The 15482-nt window shown below is 41.0% G+C and overlaps 1 protein-coding gene across 1 annotated transcript; it reads right to left on the bottom strand.

Moving 5' to 3' along the window:
• Positions 1-2659: 2659 nt before the first annotated feature.
• Positions 2660-15373, bottom strand: LOC118644228 (solute carrier family 46 member 3-like). The gene is given in 8 exon segments (XM_036294978.1): positions 2660-3831; positions 4004-4160; positions 5319-5402; positions 5522-5602; positions 5605-5628; positions 5631-5657; positions 8391-8492; positions 12841-15373. Coding segments are annotated over 8 exon segments (1692 nt in total). The 5' UTR covers positions 13850-15373; the 3' UTR covers positions 2660-3623.
• Between the last annotated feature and the right edge of the window lie 109 nt (positions 15374-15482).

The raw sequence follows: 15482 nt of genomic DNA, 5'->3' as shown, positions 1-15482 counted from the left end.
GAAAGAAGCCAATTGCACTGTTGGCTTTTTTCTCTTCTACGCGTTTCCATGTCGCGTACGCTCTACCTTTCGTATACTCGGTATCCTAAAACTTGTTTTCCGCTCTCTGCTCTCCGAACGCATCATATCTCGTCGATATAAATCGCACCAGCGGAAAGAGCATCATCTAACCGCGTACGGTGCGCGCGACTAAACTACCATTTATAGTTTTCGCGCCGTTCTGTTCATTGAGTGCCTAACATTTCTCCCTACATTTGTAAATACCATTATTTTATGTATTATGTAATTACAAAGGGGGGGACCGCGAATGCGCGCCGGTCTCAGTCTCAACTGGCAGAACAAGAGCCTAGGAGTAAATTGTTGAAAACATGAGTTGAAGAATATTTCTTTTTGAACCTGTCCCCTCGTGAATCTATTAATAATCCTAAAAAATATAAAGTTTACGTCTTTGCGAATCTTTGTATTCTTGCAAGTAAAATTTTTCGAATCACAACATCTTTATTACATTATTTTGATATAACATATGACATTTTATAAATTGTTTTAATATTTGTTTTTTCGAAAATGACTTTCATTGATTAAATTATTAAACCATTGTAATATTAATCACATCAACACTCAAATTTTATCTTATTTTTTTTAAACTGAATTTTTTGAAGTTTTTAATTTATATCAGTAATTAGAATGAGAATCTATCATGTAAACCAATGGTAAGTATTTTTTTTTTTATTAATAATTAACATCTTAACAATGGTAATTGTATGTTGTTGATTGTACATAATTGTATATAATTATATATATAATCATGATTATATCATTAATAATAGACTTGTATCTGAATAGAACTATTGCTAGAAATTCAAAGAATGATTTCCCAAGGATTAAGAGCATTAAAGGTCAATTATTCTAATTTATCGGAAAGCTTTACCTGACATATATTTATAATCTCTATTTTTTAGAAAGATAAAGATGGACATGTGTTTACCTGATAAGTAAGTTTACCAAATTAGAATAATCGATCCTGAAAAGTTTACAGAAAATCAAACTCAAAAGTCATTAGTTAAATTGAAAAAAAAAAAAAAGATTACAAGAGATAAAAAATGAAATTTGGTAGAAGTTAAATTATTAGAAATTGATTATGGAAGGATCTCGAGAACATTAATAAATACGTAAATTTAAACGGAGCAAAAATTTTAATAATTTGATTCAATAACCGAAAACAAAGAAAAATATCAGATAAAAGATGAGAAATTAAAAAAACTTCAATCCTTTTATTTTATGAATTCTAACTTTATTTGTTATTTTTTTACTATTGTGCACATTACGAGCAAGATCTAAAAAGGACGGATAAATTATATAATTGTTGCTATATTTACAACTCAGTTTCAGTCTTTACAAATAATCGCTGTAATAAATCTATAGCTGCACACAAAACGCAACAATGTAGTCGATTTACATTCTAAATTTTTAAAAATGATTTACGATTTAGGTTTTCTAAATTTATATAAATTGTATAATTTTTTGTCATTACATTGAAAAATTAAATGGAATAAGTCAGTTACTAATTCCGTTAGACCTTTGTGCAGCAACGCATATATATATACATATATATAAGCATTAAATATAATAATTTAAAACAAATTTAAAGTTACTTTTTTAATAATTACATAGAAAACTTGCTGCTTATATTTTTCAACTTTATTGACATACGTCGAATGTAAAACAATAACGAACTCTTTTGCATTACACAGCACATAAAAATTATAAACAGAATATTATTCTGAATTCTGATGTATATTATATTGAAGGATTTAAAATGGACTTAAGATTAAAGATTATTATAAATACATAATGTTGTGTCGGTATGCAGGTGGAACGTAGAACGACACGAGAACAATTGGTTTTATTTGTCTTATTTTTTAATGTGATTAATTTTATTTAATCAGATCCATGAAATTAACGTACGCAACCGATTTTTACATTTATATTGTATATGTAATTAAATTATCGCACTTAATTAGCACATATGCTGAATTTATCATAAACGAAATTATGAATTTGTGTACAAACTTAACGGGTCGTAACTGTTCTAAGGAAAAAAGTAATAAATATTGTATTGTTAAAAAGTATATTACTCTAATTGGTAAACAAATACATAAATACATTGTTTTACAAATTTTGGATTTAGATTGACGTATACATATGGATTACATTTCAAAGTTTATATGAAATTCTATTTAGGAATTGATAAAAAAACGATTATTTATATATCCTAACGAAGCTTTTTTCGACAAAATTCCTTAATCACAATATTAAATATCACGCAATCAGCGTGCCTGTACAAAATTTGCACTAAGAAGGAAATAGGATACGAGGATATTGCAGCAAGAAAAAGAGAAAGAGAGAGAGAGAGAATAGAAACTGAGTAGCCAATATTGCGAAGATGAATATCTGTGATGCGCTTACATCTTTCATGCTGTCATCATAATCTGTTTAAGTACAGTTTGTACTAGTGTACCTGGAGTAAAGTATATATAGATTGTTAAATAAAAATTGATGTATCGTTAATGACGACTTTGTCGAAATGCGATGCTCTTTTTGAACGTAAATGATTGAATGAACCTTTTAAACGAATTACTAAATTAAAGACGGCGAGAGATTTGCAAGAAATGACAACAAATTATATATATATATATATATATTACATATGTATAGTATATATTACATATAACTAAATGAGTCATCTTAGAAAGAACTTTACTCTGAAAGATATTAAAGTGGGACCTTCGTACGTATTTATGTAGCAGATCAAAGAGTGTTTTTTTTCGTGGTTAATAAAAAAAACCAAGGATGCTCGGAATTATGTTCTTTCTAAAAATAAGTGAATTGCATTAATTGCACGTCGTCAAATCTTAAAAAAAAAAAAACGTATCTCTTTTAACTCTCGTTAGTCACTATTTCCCGCTAAAAACGTTAAATTAGAAATAAGCTGGTAGTTATCCTTCATTCGGAGTATCTCTCATCTCTTGAGAATACTTGAAACAAGATCTACAAGCAGCAGTAAGTGAAGTCATGGATGGCAAAGAGGAAGTCCCAATAAAGTGCTTTATTTACACCTTGATGCAGTATGAAGGTGATAACAGTTAGCAGTTGCGTAGGATTTAAGAAATGCCGTAATTCAGAATTGCCTAATTCGTTCTCTCACGGGGCACTGAAAACTCCAGAACGAGAATTCCATTAGACATCAGTTTGGAGAAGCATTTCTCCTTTAACTCTAAAAAATTATTTTGTTCCTTTTATTGTCACTAAATTAGTACTGTTATCTTCACTATTGAGAGTTTCTCAAGTTCAACCTTCCCGAAGGTGTAACGAAAGGTGCAACGAATCGTCGGAATCTCTTCGTACACCTTGAATTTATATATATACCGTTTGATTGCTAATAAAGTGGTATCATTTCTCCTCGTGAAGCCAATTCGCTAGCACCTTCATCAACAACGTGACCAACATTAATTATCGCAGTAGTGGCCTTAAGGTATCCCTTCAGTCCTTGTCTTTTTGATGAGGTATTATTGATGTATCGTACGTCTTCGTATTAAAAAAAAATGATCACGTAAATCGTGAGATCACAACTGCTCGGATTCGAAGGCCGCGTTGTCTATGCCATTCATCATCTCGGCCTTCTGTGGGTTCTTCTGCGGGTCCACGATGGTCCGAGGGTTCGATGCCTTCAAATTGTAATCTGTCGCGTCCTCGCCCTTATGATTCATCATGGCTTCGGGTTCCTTCTGCTCCTTCAGCATGCGATCCTTTCGATGCTCCGTGTACAGCCAACTGAAACAATTTAGAATAAAAAAAAAAAAAAACAACGTAACATTACATAATTTCTCTGGCGACTAGGCGAACTTATTATTCATAATTTTTATTATGAATCGAGCGGGACATGATCATAATGCTCGGTGAACGTAATAATGTGATTGAACGAAACTTTGTCACAGTTACTCACAAGAATGCAAACACCGCGGGCATTGTCATGCAGCCTCCGGCGATGAAGAACGTCCCCGGAAACGTATTTATGGTCGCCGCGTAAATGGCGCTGTACATTGGCCCGTAAACGAGCGGCATCAGGGACTCGCATACGCCGAACAGCGAATTCACCTTACCTACGAAATTACGTAACGCACCTTAGCTTCACAGGGCAGGAATAAAATTGCGCTGCAAGATATTCCTCGCGGTCCAGCCGCGCGGGCAGGAAGGTCTCGTTAGACTTTGTACGTGATGGAAAAATTAGCAGCATCGCCACGTAAATGTAATTCGGTGTCCAAATTATCCGATTTGCGCGACGCTTCGCAAAGACCGTGTGCCACGAGTCGAAAAACGCTTCTAAGTGGCACTAAACACTAAAGTATTAGTATAATAGTCGTATAATTCTTTCATTTTTCAGTTCATTGTAAAAGCGCTCGTTTATTTTATGCGCTTCCCGGCGAGCTCTTCTAAACAGATGATAAAAATACAGCCCGCGAAACTAATTGTCCGAACAGACGGGTGGTTTATTTTATGCTACAACACTGAAAAAAATTTTGAAGATGTATCTAAATAAAATTGCAGCAAAGCTGATTTTCTTTTAACCTCTATTCGTTTTTTAACTTAAGTCTGAAAATGTTTGTAAGACGTTTAAAATTGTGGTGGAATAACGCGTTAAACAAACAAAGATAATCTTGCAGATAATCAACTAATTGCTCGGATGCAAAATATAAAAGTTTAAAGAAAACAACTATGTAGCTGACATTGTAATCATTTGACTTAATAGATGAATTTAGCACTCAGTCGACTACACGGTGTTTTTCTTGGGATTTAATTACTGGCGACAATAAGCGATCCCTGCTGATATCTTTATAAAAGTTTATTTATGCTGCAAATTAAAAGCACACTTTTGATGAAATCACCGGCAAGGGTTTCCGATCGAGTCTTCCCTAAAAATTAACGTTTCGGTAAATTTTTACAACTGGCGTCCGTAATAAACAGTTTCGTGACTGCCTACGCGGTGAAGAGGATCCGCCTCGTTATCGCGGTTAAATATTCTTTACAAACACAGTGGAATTTTACAAACACAGGAAGTGTTCCGATCCGCGAGCTGCACATTTTCCAGGAAACTCGTTGTGAGATATATGTATATGTATATATACATATGAGACACACGGTGCTCTTACATACACATGTCTACTTTAGTTTTTTTTTCTCGCGATCATAAAACCGAAGCGCGAGGAAGAAATGATATCGCGAGGAGAACCATCATTTTGCTTTTTATTGCATCCTCTTACCGAGCTCGTCCGTGGGCACGAGCTTGGAGGCTATCGATCGCATGGCGATGAAAGACGTGCCGTTCACGATTTCCACGATAGCGGCTGAAAACGACAATTGATCCACTTGTTAGATACACTGGTCGTCCTGAGACGGGGATGTACTGTGATATTTTATATATACGTAATTGTTACCCTGATGTTAGCCGTTTTAAAAGACTGACCTACGTAGACCATCCAGGCGGACGTGGCGAACGCGTAAACGAAACTTGCTAAAATTTTACTCGTGCAGCTCATGATACCACGATCGCGTCGTCTATCTTGAGAATGTACTGAAGATACCGACGGAGATCGCGGTACCCTGTGGGTCAGAAGGGGGAAAAAATGATTATTTTCTCATGTGCGGGGGTGAGCGATCGTACGAATAACGATTCTATGATAGAGAATCGATATAGGGAGGAGGACTCGCCGCGAATGCGTATCACTTAAAGTTATTTTTTATTTTGCATATATTCTCATTTGGTATTTGATTTGCATGCAAATAACGTTGGAAGTTACCTTGACATTTTAAAACATCTATTAAAATATTTATCCTTTCATGAGTACTAAATTACTTGGGCTATGAGTCCTTTTGCAACATGCTGTATGCAAAAGATTTAATTAAACCACCAATCCTAAATCATACTGCCTCTAAAAGTAACATAAAAATTAAAGATTATAAATAAAAAATACAAAGCACAATTAAGCAATATTTATTTTTATTAATTATTAATATATATATATCATAAAAATGTATAAATTTAAAATTGCACGAATAGATATTATCATATAAATTACTAAAAATTAACATCAATTGTATTATCTGACTTTTTTTTAAGTATTGTTAGCACGCACGAATTGGGAAGTAATTTGTTAAATTATCTATATTATTTATTTTTCATTTACTTCATATTCTTCTCACTAAACAGTGCTTATTAAAAAATAAAGGAAATAAGTGTTAATAAAATTTAAAATATTAAAAGATTTAGAAGAAATCGATACGCATTCAGCAACTCTCCCCTAATGGACGAGCGCTGTAAGATCCCGAGTGAAACCCGTTGGTCAAAGAGAAATGCGAAAGAGGCTGAATTACCTTTGCAAACTCGCGTGATCCACAAACGGAAAGCTTTTGCCAAATGGAAAGTCAAATGGGAATACCCGCGCGAATATTCGATTATAAGATAAACGTTGGAATATCATGTTCGTCAGGCAACAGATTCCGACAATGTTACCTTGTACGCAATATTTGCCTTTCCATTACAAAACATTCTTAATGTTGTTTAATCTATGCCGCCTGTCGACCGCTGTAACGAGCAATTGCATTTTCAAGGCAATTCTTCCTTACGATTCGCTATAGAATAAAAGTGCACGGTGATTCCGCTTGGCAACGATATTCGTTCTTACGTAAGATACGTCTCCCGTTTGCTTTCATCGACCCACGGACGCAAAAAGCCTTGATTAACCCGATGCATGTACAGGCATTCGTTACGGGAATAGAGCTAACGGATTTGCGCGAAACGGTAATCGGAGGGAGATTATTCGCACGCTGCTATTCGAGCGCTTCTACGCGCGGCGGAATTTCTGTTTCAAAATTATAGCGGACGAGATTGACGCGCCCGTTGCTTAATTGCTCGTCAATCGCAAGGATTAATTACGGGCGGAGGATTTTACGAGCGCTCGTATGAATTTTTCTATCAGGGTGCCTCTTTCACGCTGATGCTCGACGCTAGATCTCTTGATCGATCACGTGATCACATTTCAACGCCAGCGTCAACGAAGAGAAGTTTGAATTTTTTAGCATCAAACCCGGTGAAAACTATGTCAAGGGAGGTGACAATGGATTCTGAAAACGTTAATTGATATGCGACAATAAATAGAGGAGAAGGTGGTAATATGGCCACCCATTCATATTTTATTTTATTACTTCGTTAATAATCAATGTTTTGAGTTGAAATTTTACGATTATATTCATCAAAGTATTGTTCATTAGATTTTCGATTCAAAGTTATAAAATATTTATTATATTATATATTATTTATAAAAATGTAACGATACTGCATAATGGGCCGAAGAGAAATAGGGAGGGTAATATGGCCTTCACAAAAATAAATGTAAAAAAATTAGTTTTGTTTAAAAAGGTCACAGTATTTTGTTAGAAATATATATATTTATATTAAGTAAGTTGTTATATAGAAACAGGTGATTTTTATTCACATTTAATGAAAGTTAAATAAAAATAACCTTAAATCTAAAGAACCTTATTCATATAAGGATTTTAAAACAATTAACAGCCTTAAATTAAGCCTTTAATCGGTTTATCGAGGAATCTTGTCGATATGGAGATCTCGAAAAAGTGACCATATTACTAGCACACTTAGATGGCTATATTGACAACATCCTATATCATCGTTTAATTTTGTATAACTCTAAATATATACAGCCGAATAAAGAGTTAAATAATAAGAAAGTACTCAAGTGTACATACATTGGGGTGATAATGCTGTTAAGTTCAAAAGGAATGAGGAAGTATGTGCAATTAAATGTTAAATGTATCTTAAAAAATTTTTGAAATTCTTAAAAGTAAAAGTGCCTCATATTAGCATCATTATATAACAGTAGGCTACTAAACAAATAATATCATAAATAATTACTAGAATTCATTAGCTAATAACGGAGATAATATGGGTGGCCATATTATCCGCACTGGCCATCACCTTCTCCTCTATGATTATTACGTTTATTATTCATATATCATCTGAAAAACTGTTAAACGCTTGACCGCGAGCAACAATTGAAACATTATCCATTGTATGTATCTAACAAAAGAAAATACAATAAATCCTAATGCTATACTCAATCTGATGAACGATTAGCGACTGGAACGGCCATTTAACGCTTGAAATTCATCCAGCGTCAACTTGGATCACGTGATCTACTTTAACGCTCAAATTTTAGCGTCAAATGAAAAAGTATCCTTTTCTTTTCCCCTTTTCCTTCCTTCTTTCTTTCTGCCGCGCATTATCAACGCACGACGTTCTGAGATGATTGTCTTACCGATCAGATTAGTTACCATGCCAAACGTGGAGAACATGCTGAACGTCACTTCGTTCCAGTTGTATCGGTACCGCATGTAAAGATAGAGAACCGCCATTTCGCCTGCGAAAGAAACAGACTTGATAATAACCGCTCGCTCTCTCAGTTGCGTAACGCGCTGTCTCTGCCTCGCGATCGAGGCAGAGACGGGCAACGATGACGGATCAATCGACGTGTGCAATAGCAAAAAGTCTGACCCGACCCGCGACTAAATGATCCACCGATCCGCGAGCGAGAGCCAGCTCCGGCTACTAAGCTTTATATTATTTATTCATCGGACGTGTTACGTCGTCTGACATAATTTCTTTGGACTTTGACGCGTAAAGAATGCACATACATTCGTTGCGCACAATGGGTTCCCCTCGCGGAGTGAGCTCTGCTGGCACCTGGAAAAAATCCCCATTCCTAACGAAGCCCGCGCTATTGTGCCGCGCTGGTTATCGGAGATTTGCGGAATTTATCCACGTCAAGTCTCTTACGTTACGAACAAATGGCAAATCGTCAGCTTGACTCATTTCGTCCCCCCCCCCCTTCCCCGCGGAAGAGGGGATTTTTACGACTTCGATTTACGCCTTCGGTATCCCAGGTGCCTATTTGCGCTTTTAATTACTGCTAACCCAATTGGGAACCATGTGCCCGATCTGGACACGTGAATAACACGTCGATACCCACGGCTGACTTAGCGGCGGCATATCATATTTTACGAGGCCGTTATCGTATAGGTCTCATGCTGACATATAGCCACGGTGATATTTTGTAGATTCACCCAAGCGCGACGGTTTTCTGTTCAATTACAAACGATTTTCCCGATTACATCGGCTGCAATTAGACCGACAATTGCTTCCTGCAGTAATGCCAAGTTAACTACGAAGGTCAAAACGCGATGTTAGTGTTACGTAAAGCGATTCGCTTTGGCAACAGGAAAATAATAGAAGGGAAAACGCATTCGGCGGCGGCGGGGGGGAGGGGGAGTCGAGCTGTCAAAGTTATACGTCTAATGAGTGCCGTACTTAATAAAAAGCGCGCGCGTGCAATCCGCGGACAATGCGCCTTTTCTCCCCCACGGAATGCCCCCCCTCCCCCCGGTGCGGCACGCTGTTTACACAGGTTGACACGTAACGCGGAGATTCCGTAACTCATCCCGCGCATTAAAATTCGCGTCATTCCTGAGGCCGACGCGGCGCTTATCCCCGATACGCGTATACAGCGCGCGCGGGGACGCGCCGCCAGCGGGCTTGTAACGAAAATATATTACTGACATGGTCGCTGGGGGTACTTTCACCGCGTATCTCGGATCTCCGACGAGCAGCGGAGATCTGAAATTGCATCGCGGATTCGAATCGCATTGGCACGCGTTGCCGACGGGGATTGCGCGCACGGACGTAGGCGCGTAATTTTGTTAGGCGCGCGTCCGGTCCATATCGACGGTACGGTTTACGTTTCGCACGTCCGACGCTTAGTGGAGAGGAAAAAAGAAAAACACATACCTCGATATCAAATTATCATAAAGCACTCTACGGTCTAGCGCGAAAATAATGTCATTTGTCAATGTGACGTATGTAAATTTTTATTTTTTTACAGCCTTCTAATGCCGCGCGTACGTCAAAGCGTGCGAAAATCCCGTGGAATTTTCCTCGTTTCCATCCGGGTCCGGCGAGGTGTCGAATCGTAAACCGACGTTGCTCATCTCCGATAATAATAAATGTTAATTCCAGAAGGAAAAAAAAAAGAGAATCATCAAGAAACAATGAAGACGCGTAGATAATTGAGCAAATTCCCCGCGTGTGGGATATTTCTATTTTCATCGATTGAAAAAAATGACTTTGATCGCCAATTAATCGCAGCCTCTACCGGTGACGCTTATGCAGAATCTTGCGCACGCTCGTTAACGCTTCGGGCTACAAAGTTGAGCCGTCAGAATGAATTATCGCTCTCGCGGAGGGACGTCATCGAGCGGCGGCTGTGACGACGACAGTCGCGAAGGGGGAGAGAGGGGGGTTCGTGTGAGAAAAGTAACCGTCTCCGAGAAGACGCGTCTTGTCTTACACACAGGTATATCCGCGTTGCCGCATTCGAAATCAGGAAGACGTCCATTACGACGAAAATTGTTATAAGCGTGACGACTGCCCGCGTCACTTAGCAGCTGGGGTAATACGTGCTAATGCGTACCCAGACATTGTAACGACGGGGCTACCTATATAATTAAATTGTGACAAGGGCATCCGCGAAATGTGCTGGAATTGTGCGTCGTCGCGCTCTACGAGCGCGCTCCACGATTCGCATTAAAGTCGCGATAGCGCGCTGTAACAAATGCACGCTAATTGAAAAATTGAATGATTCGTGTGGTCGCGTGCTTGCACGCGGGCTACCAGCAGAAACTGGAGGCTTTATTGTTGCCGATACCGTCCGGCACTAAGGCCGGATAAGGTTGATGCTGTAAGAGCGCGGCTCTGTCCGTATCGATATCGTAAATTTTTATTTACGAGATCCCCGGCGCGCCGTGGCGCATACGCGTTTGTTAGAAAGGAAGAAATTAATGTGGAAATTTCGAGAGAAAAACTACGCGCGACGTTCGCGAAAAATTCCAGCGAAGATGACGGATGTAGCGAACGTTTGCCGCTTCGTTTGTTTCGATCTTTAAACCGTGACGTACAGCGGTCTGAGCGATTTTGTTAAAGTGTACTAAAAATTTTACATGGATGTGAAAATAATTTTGTTAACCGTCAAAATAATTATGTGGGACATTCAAATTGGATGCTGGAATGTCAAAGCTTCTTGTAATATTTTGTATCGTTGAAAAAATCGAGTCAAAATTATTTTTTCACACCTGCGTCTGGCTAAATTTTTAGATATTTTAACAAAATCGTCCTAGATATATTTTAATTTTTCAAATTTTTTTGTCGAAAATTACGCGCGATATCAAGAATTTCGAACGCCGAGGAAAAAAAAAACGTTCTAAAAAATTTTTTTAAACATTTCACAAATGTCACGCTTCTAATCTGGATCTTTATAGATGTTGCAAATCTGTAATTTTGGGGGAGGGGAAAATCGAACCGGATTCCGATTTAATCTCGAAGTTTTCAGCGCGGGACATTGACAGATATTTTATTGACGCTTTAAAAGCCGCGAATTATTCGAATACTCCGCGTAACGTTGATGTAGCGCTACACACTCGCGCTCGTATGTCTACGTTTTGCCCATAGTCTTCTCTCACTTTCCCCTCGCACACGATATGCATTCACACCGTCCGCCGTAAGTAATTACCGATGGGAATGCACACGATTACCGCAACGCGGGTAGCAAGATTAACGAGAATTACAGTGAATTTTTATCGTGCCACGGACGCACGTGAGAAATGATGGATGCACTTTATTTTCAACTGTTTTCCCCGCGGGTTTACCGATTTTTTATTTATTCAATTGTACACGAATTTATATGCATATTTGAGTTATTATACTACTTACGTGTCTGCGAACTACTTCTCGTTTGCATAATACGGGGAGAACGTATTAATCGCGATAATTTCCGGCTAAGATGGATTCAGCACAACTTACGTATGCACATGAATATGCATTGTAGACATATGTAATTTTAGTTTAGAATAAAGTTTCATATCAGTGGTGAGATTATTATGTTACATTATTATATCAATTTATTTACATAAATTATGGTTTATAAATTCAATTCTAATTTAATAGTATTAAAATTTAAACTAATTAGAAAAATAAATTATTAATAAAGAAATACATTTGTGAATTATATCAGCACCATTTTTGCAATACTGACAACATCTCGAATTATATAGTAAATGTTTCGTAGTAAAGTCCAACTGCTGTAATTTAAACTTCGAAGAAACTATTCCGAATTCAAGATATTAATTATTATTAGCGTTTCATTTATAATTTTATGGTGCGACGCTTATGTAAGCGCTTTTTAAAAATATATATTATATATTTAATATATCTTTTAATATATTTAGAGTATGTGTATCTCTCGTTATTTTTAAATGTTATATTTATTCCAATAAATATTTCTTACACTCGACATAATACAATTAATAAAATAGAAATATATTCTAAATTTTGACGTGAGTTACAGATTACCTAAAGAACATTATCTTACATAAGACGCAAAACGCAGAATGCAGGCCGCAAACGCGAACGCGACAACCAAACAAAACCATAAAAGTACTATTAACGCTTCCGATTGGCTGTCTCATTCGCATTTGCGTTCTGCGCCTTGTGTAGAATGGCCTTACAGTAAAATATCTAAGAACAAAAAATCATTAGGTAAAAAGTACAAAGTATTGTTATTAATGTTACTGTCGGAAATAAAACGCGCTGTAGAATCCTGCTTGGTATAAAAAGATATTTATTTAAAGTATCGCAAGTCATTCGGGCCGTTTACTCACCGTAAAGAGGTCCGATGACGACCATAATAATGACCATGAGCACGATGACCCTCTTCTGGCGATTGTGCGCCCCTTTCTTGAACGCCACGCGAAACGTCTCCTCTATATGTTTCAACGAGAAAAAGTCCAGCACAAAGGCGCACAACGAGGTCCGCTTACCCTCACTCGGTAGAGACTTTTTCCGCGAGCGTTCTATGATCACCCTCGGCGGCTCCTTGATAACCACTAGGCCGTACACAAAGCTTAGTATGTAACACACCATCGCGATGCTGAAAACACCATAGAAACCCAGCTTCGAGTACAATATCCCTGATAGGGCCATGCCGATCGGCACGCCCAAAGATACGAAGACGTTGGCCGCGCCGATCCTAAGAGTTCTCGATTCCACTGTCGTGATGTCCGCTATGTAGCTGAAGATACCCATGAACATGGTGAACCAGCCGCCGGTCAGCGCGGGCCACAGCGACTCGAGCACGACCACCTCCATGGGCAGCTCGTTGAACCAGTAGGTGCAGGCGATGAGGGTGACACTGCTGAAGAACTCGCCGATGATCGGCAGCAGCATGCAGGGCTTCCTCAGGCCGGTGCGATCGCTCCACGCGCCCATGAACAGGATCAGCATGGTCGGCAGGGCGCTCTGCAGCGGCGTCTTCCAGGTCTGCATACGCGCCACCATCTGCTGTACCGCGGTCTCCTCGGCCTCGTAGCCGGTCGTGTTCCTGGCGGACAGAGCTGAGCACACCTCGTCCGAGTAAGCCAGGTTCACCCGGCACGCCTTCTCGAGGATGAGATTCTGCGTGGCCAGCTGGGAGAGCACGCTGGGTATCACGTAGCACGCGACCATCGGCTCGACGGTGATGTTGCTGGTCAGGAAGGACCATTTCTGCCGGATGCTCATGGACTTCCAAGTGACGGCGCTGTCGGACTTGTCGGCCACGGCGATCGACTGTTTCTTCTCGCCGGGTGCGAGCCCGGCGGGCGTACCGATCGTCGTCGTGATCTCGGACATGATTTCACGCCAAGGAGGAAGAAAGGCAGGTCCAAATCTAATCTCCCTCTTAGAGGACTAGAGGAATTGTAGAGTTCTCTCTCAATTGTCCGACGGTGCACGATCGGTCCGAGATCGAAATGGAAAACCTGGACTCTCTCGGGCTCAGGCTGTTCGAGAGAAATCGCACGGTGGTCCCGCGACTCCCGGCTAATGCACCATCGTGCATTACGAGACGGCGGCGGCGTTATCTGTCTCCTTCCTTCGCCGGTCCACCACCGTTCAGCAGCAGGCAGCAGCAGCAGCGTGCCCAGTATACCCCGTACCACCTCTTCCCCGGGGCCGCGCTGTCACCGCTCGCTCGCCGTTCTTTCCTACGGTCTGCCTCCCGCAGCGCTTAGCGAGTGTTGATCTGCCTTCGTGTACATCCACCCAGGCACTAAGCACACGCGGCTGGCCCCCTCGCCGGGCAACGTCGTCGCCGGACGACGTTCGCGCCTAATCGCCGCTCCTCCGCGGTGCACGGCACACACGCGGGCCGCGGCTAATGCTCCACGAGAGCGAGTCGCTTCCGATTCCGCCCCGCGGTAGTTTTCGGGTCAAGGTCAGCCCCCTGCCGATGACGGTGCCCGAGGCCTCCGGAGGAGGGAGGGGGGGGAGGGACGGACGCTCCTATTCCTCCCCGGCGATCGTCCCGCTGGTCCCGCTCGTTCCCCTTTCCCGACCCGCGAAAAGCATGACGGTGATCACCTTGACACGCGAGTGTACCTTCCGCGATGGAGCATAACGTGCGGCAGCAGCCGCCCGGTGCGCCAAATCTCCACCTCCACCGTTTCCCCGCGCGGCACGGAATCCTAATCCGACATCCTCAACATTGACATGTTGATAAACGAACGACGCGTCATGATTATCGTGTTCATCTTCCTGCCCAGGGAGTACTTGTTCTTGCGTCGGCGGATCACGATCTTTTTCGGCTTCATGTACCTCACGTTTCGACGATACATCGTTTCTGTCGGGCGGTCCAGGTTACACCGGCGATCCAAATCGCCGCGCTGGCCGGCGGTCCCGAGGTCTCTACGAGCGTCCTCGCGCCCGGATGATGTCAACGAGCCTCTCGCGGGGGGGTGTCCACCTACTCACACGAGAAACCGTATACGACTAATCCGCGTTGCGTAAGCTGCCTCTTTCACCATCCGGGCGATCCATCCGGCGTGATCGATCACTTCGCAGCCTCCGGGCGTCCCTGACACGTTCCTCCCAGGTTGCGAAAGTTCCTCCCCTTAGATGACGATGGCTGTCGCCGGCCCGAATACGCTGTCCGTACGCGTTTTCCCTTCTATCAGGGGGCGAGTGGCGCAGAGCGGTAGTCGCGTGGAGATCATTTTCCTTGGAGGAACCTTGCGGCGCGCGCGCGCGTGACTTCAATGACCGACGAGAGAAATGCGAAAGCGATTTTTGCCTTCGGCCGAGGCGGAAACGGGGCGCGATGCCGGTCGACGACAACCGCGTCCGATGTCGGCGATGTCGTACGGACGGCAACTGAGCGTAAACAGGCAGCGTCGTCGACGAATTGCTGCCGCGCGCAGCTCGACGAGGCGCTGTTAAATGTGACAATTCGTTGATAAAGTAATCACTACTACGCACGGTCCCAGCG

Source organism: Monomorium pharaonis, unplaced genomic scaffold (assembly GCF_013373865.1).
Source record: "Monomorium pharaonis isolate MP-MQ-018 unplaced genomic scaffold, ASM1337386v2 scaffold_558, whole genome shotgun sequence".
NCBI classification, from domain to species: Eukaryota; Metazoa; Arthropoda; class Insecta; order Hymenoptera; family Formicidae; genus Monomorium; species Monomorium pharaonis.
The sequence above is the reverse complement of the archived record's forward strand: the minus strand, read 5'-3'. Positions and strand labels throughout refer to the sequence as shown.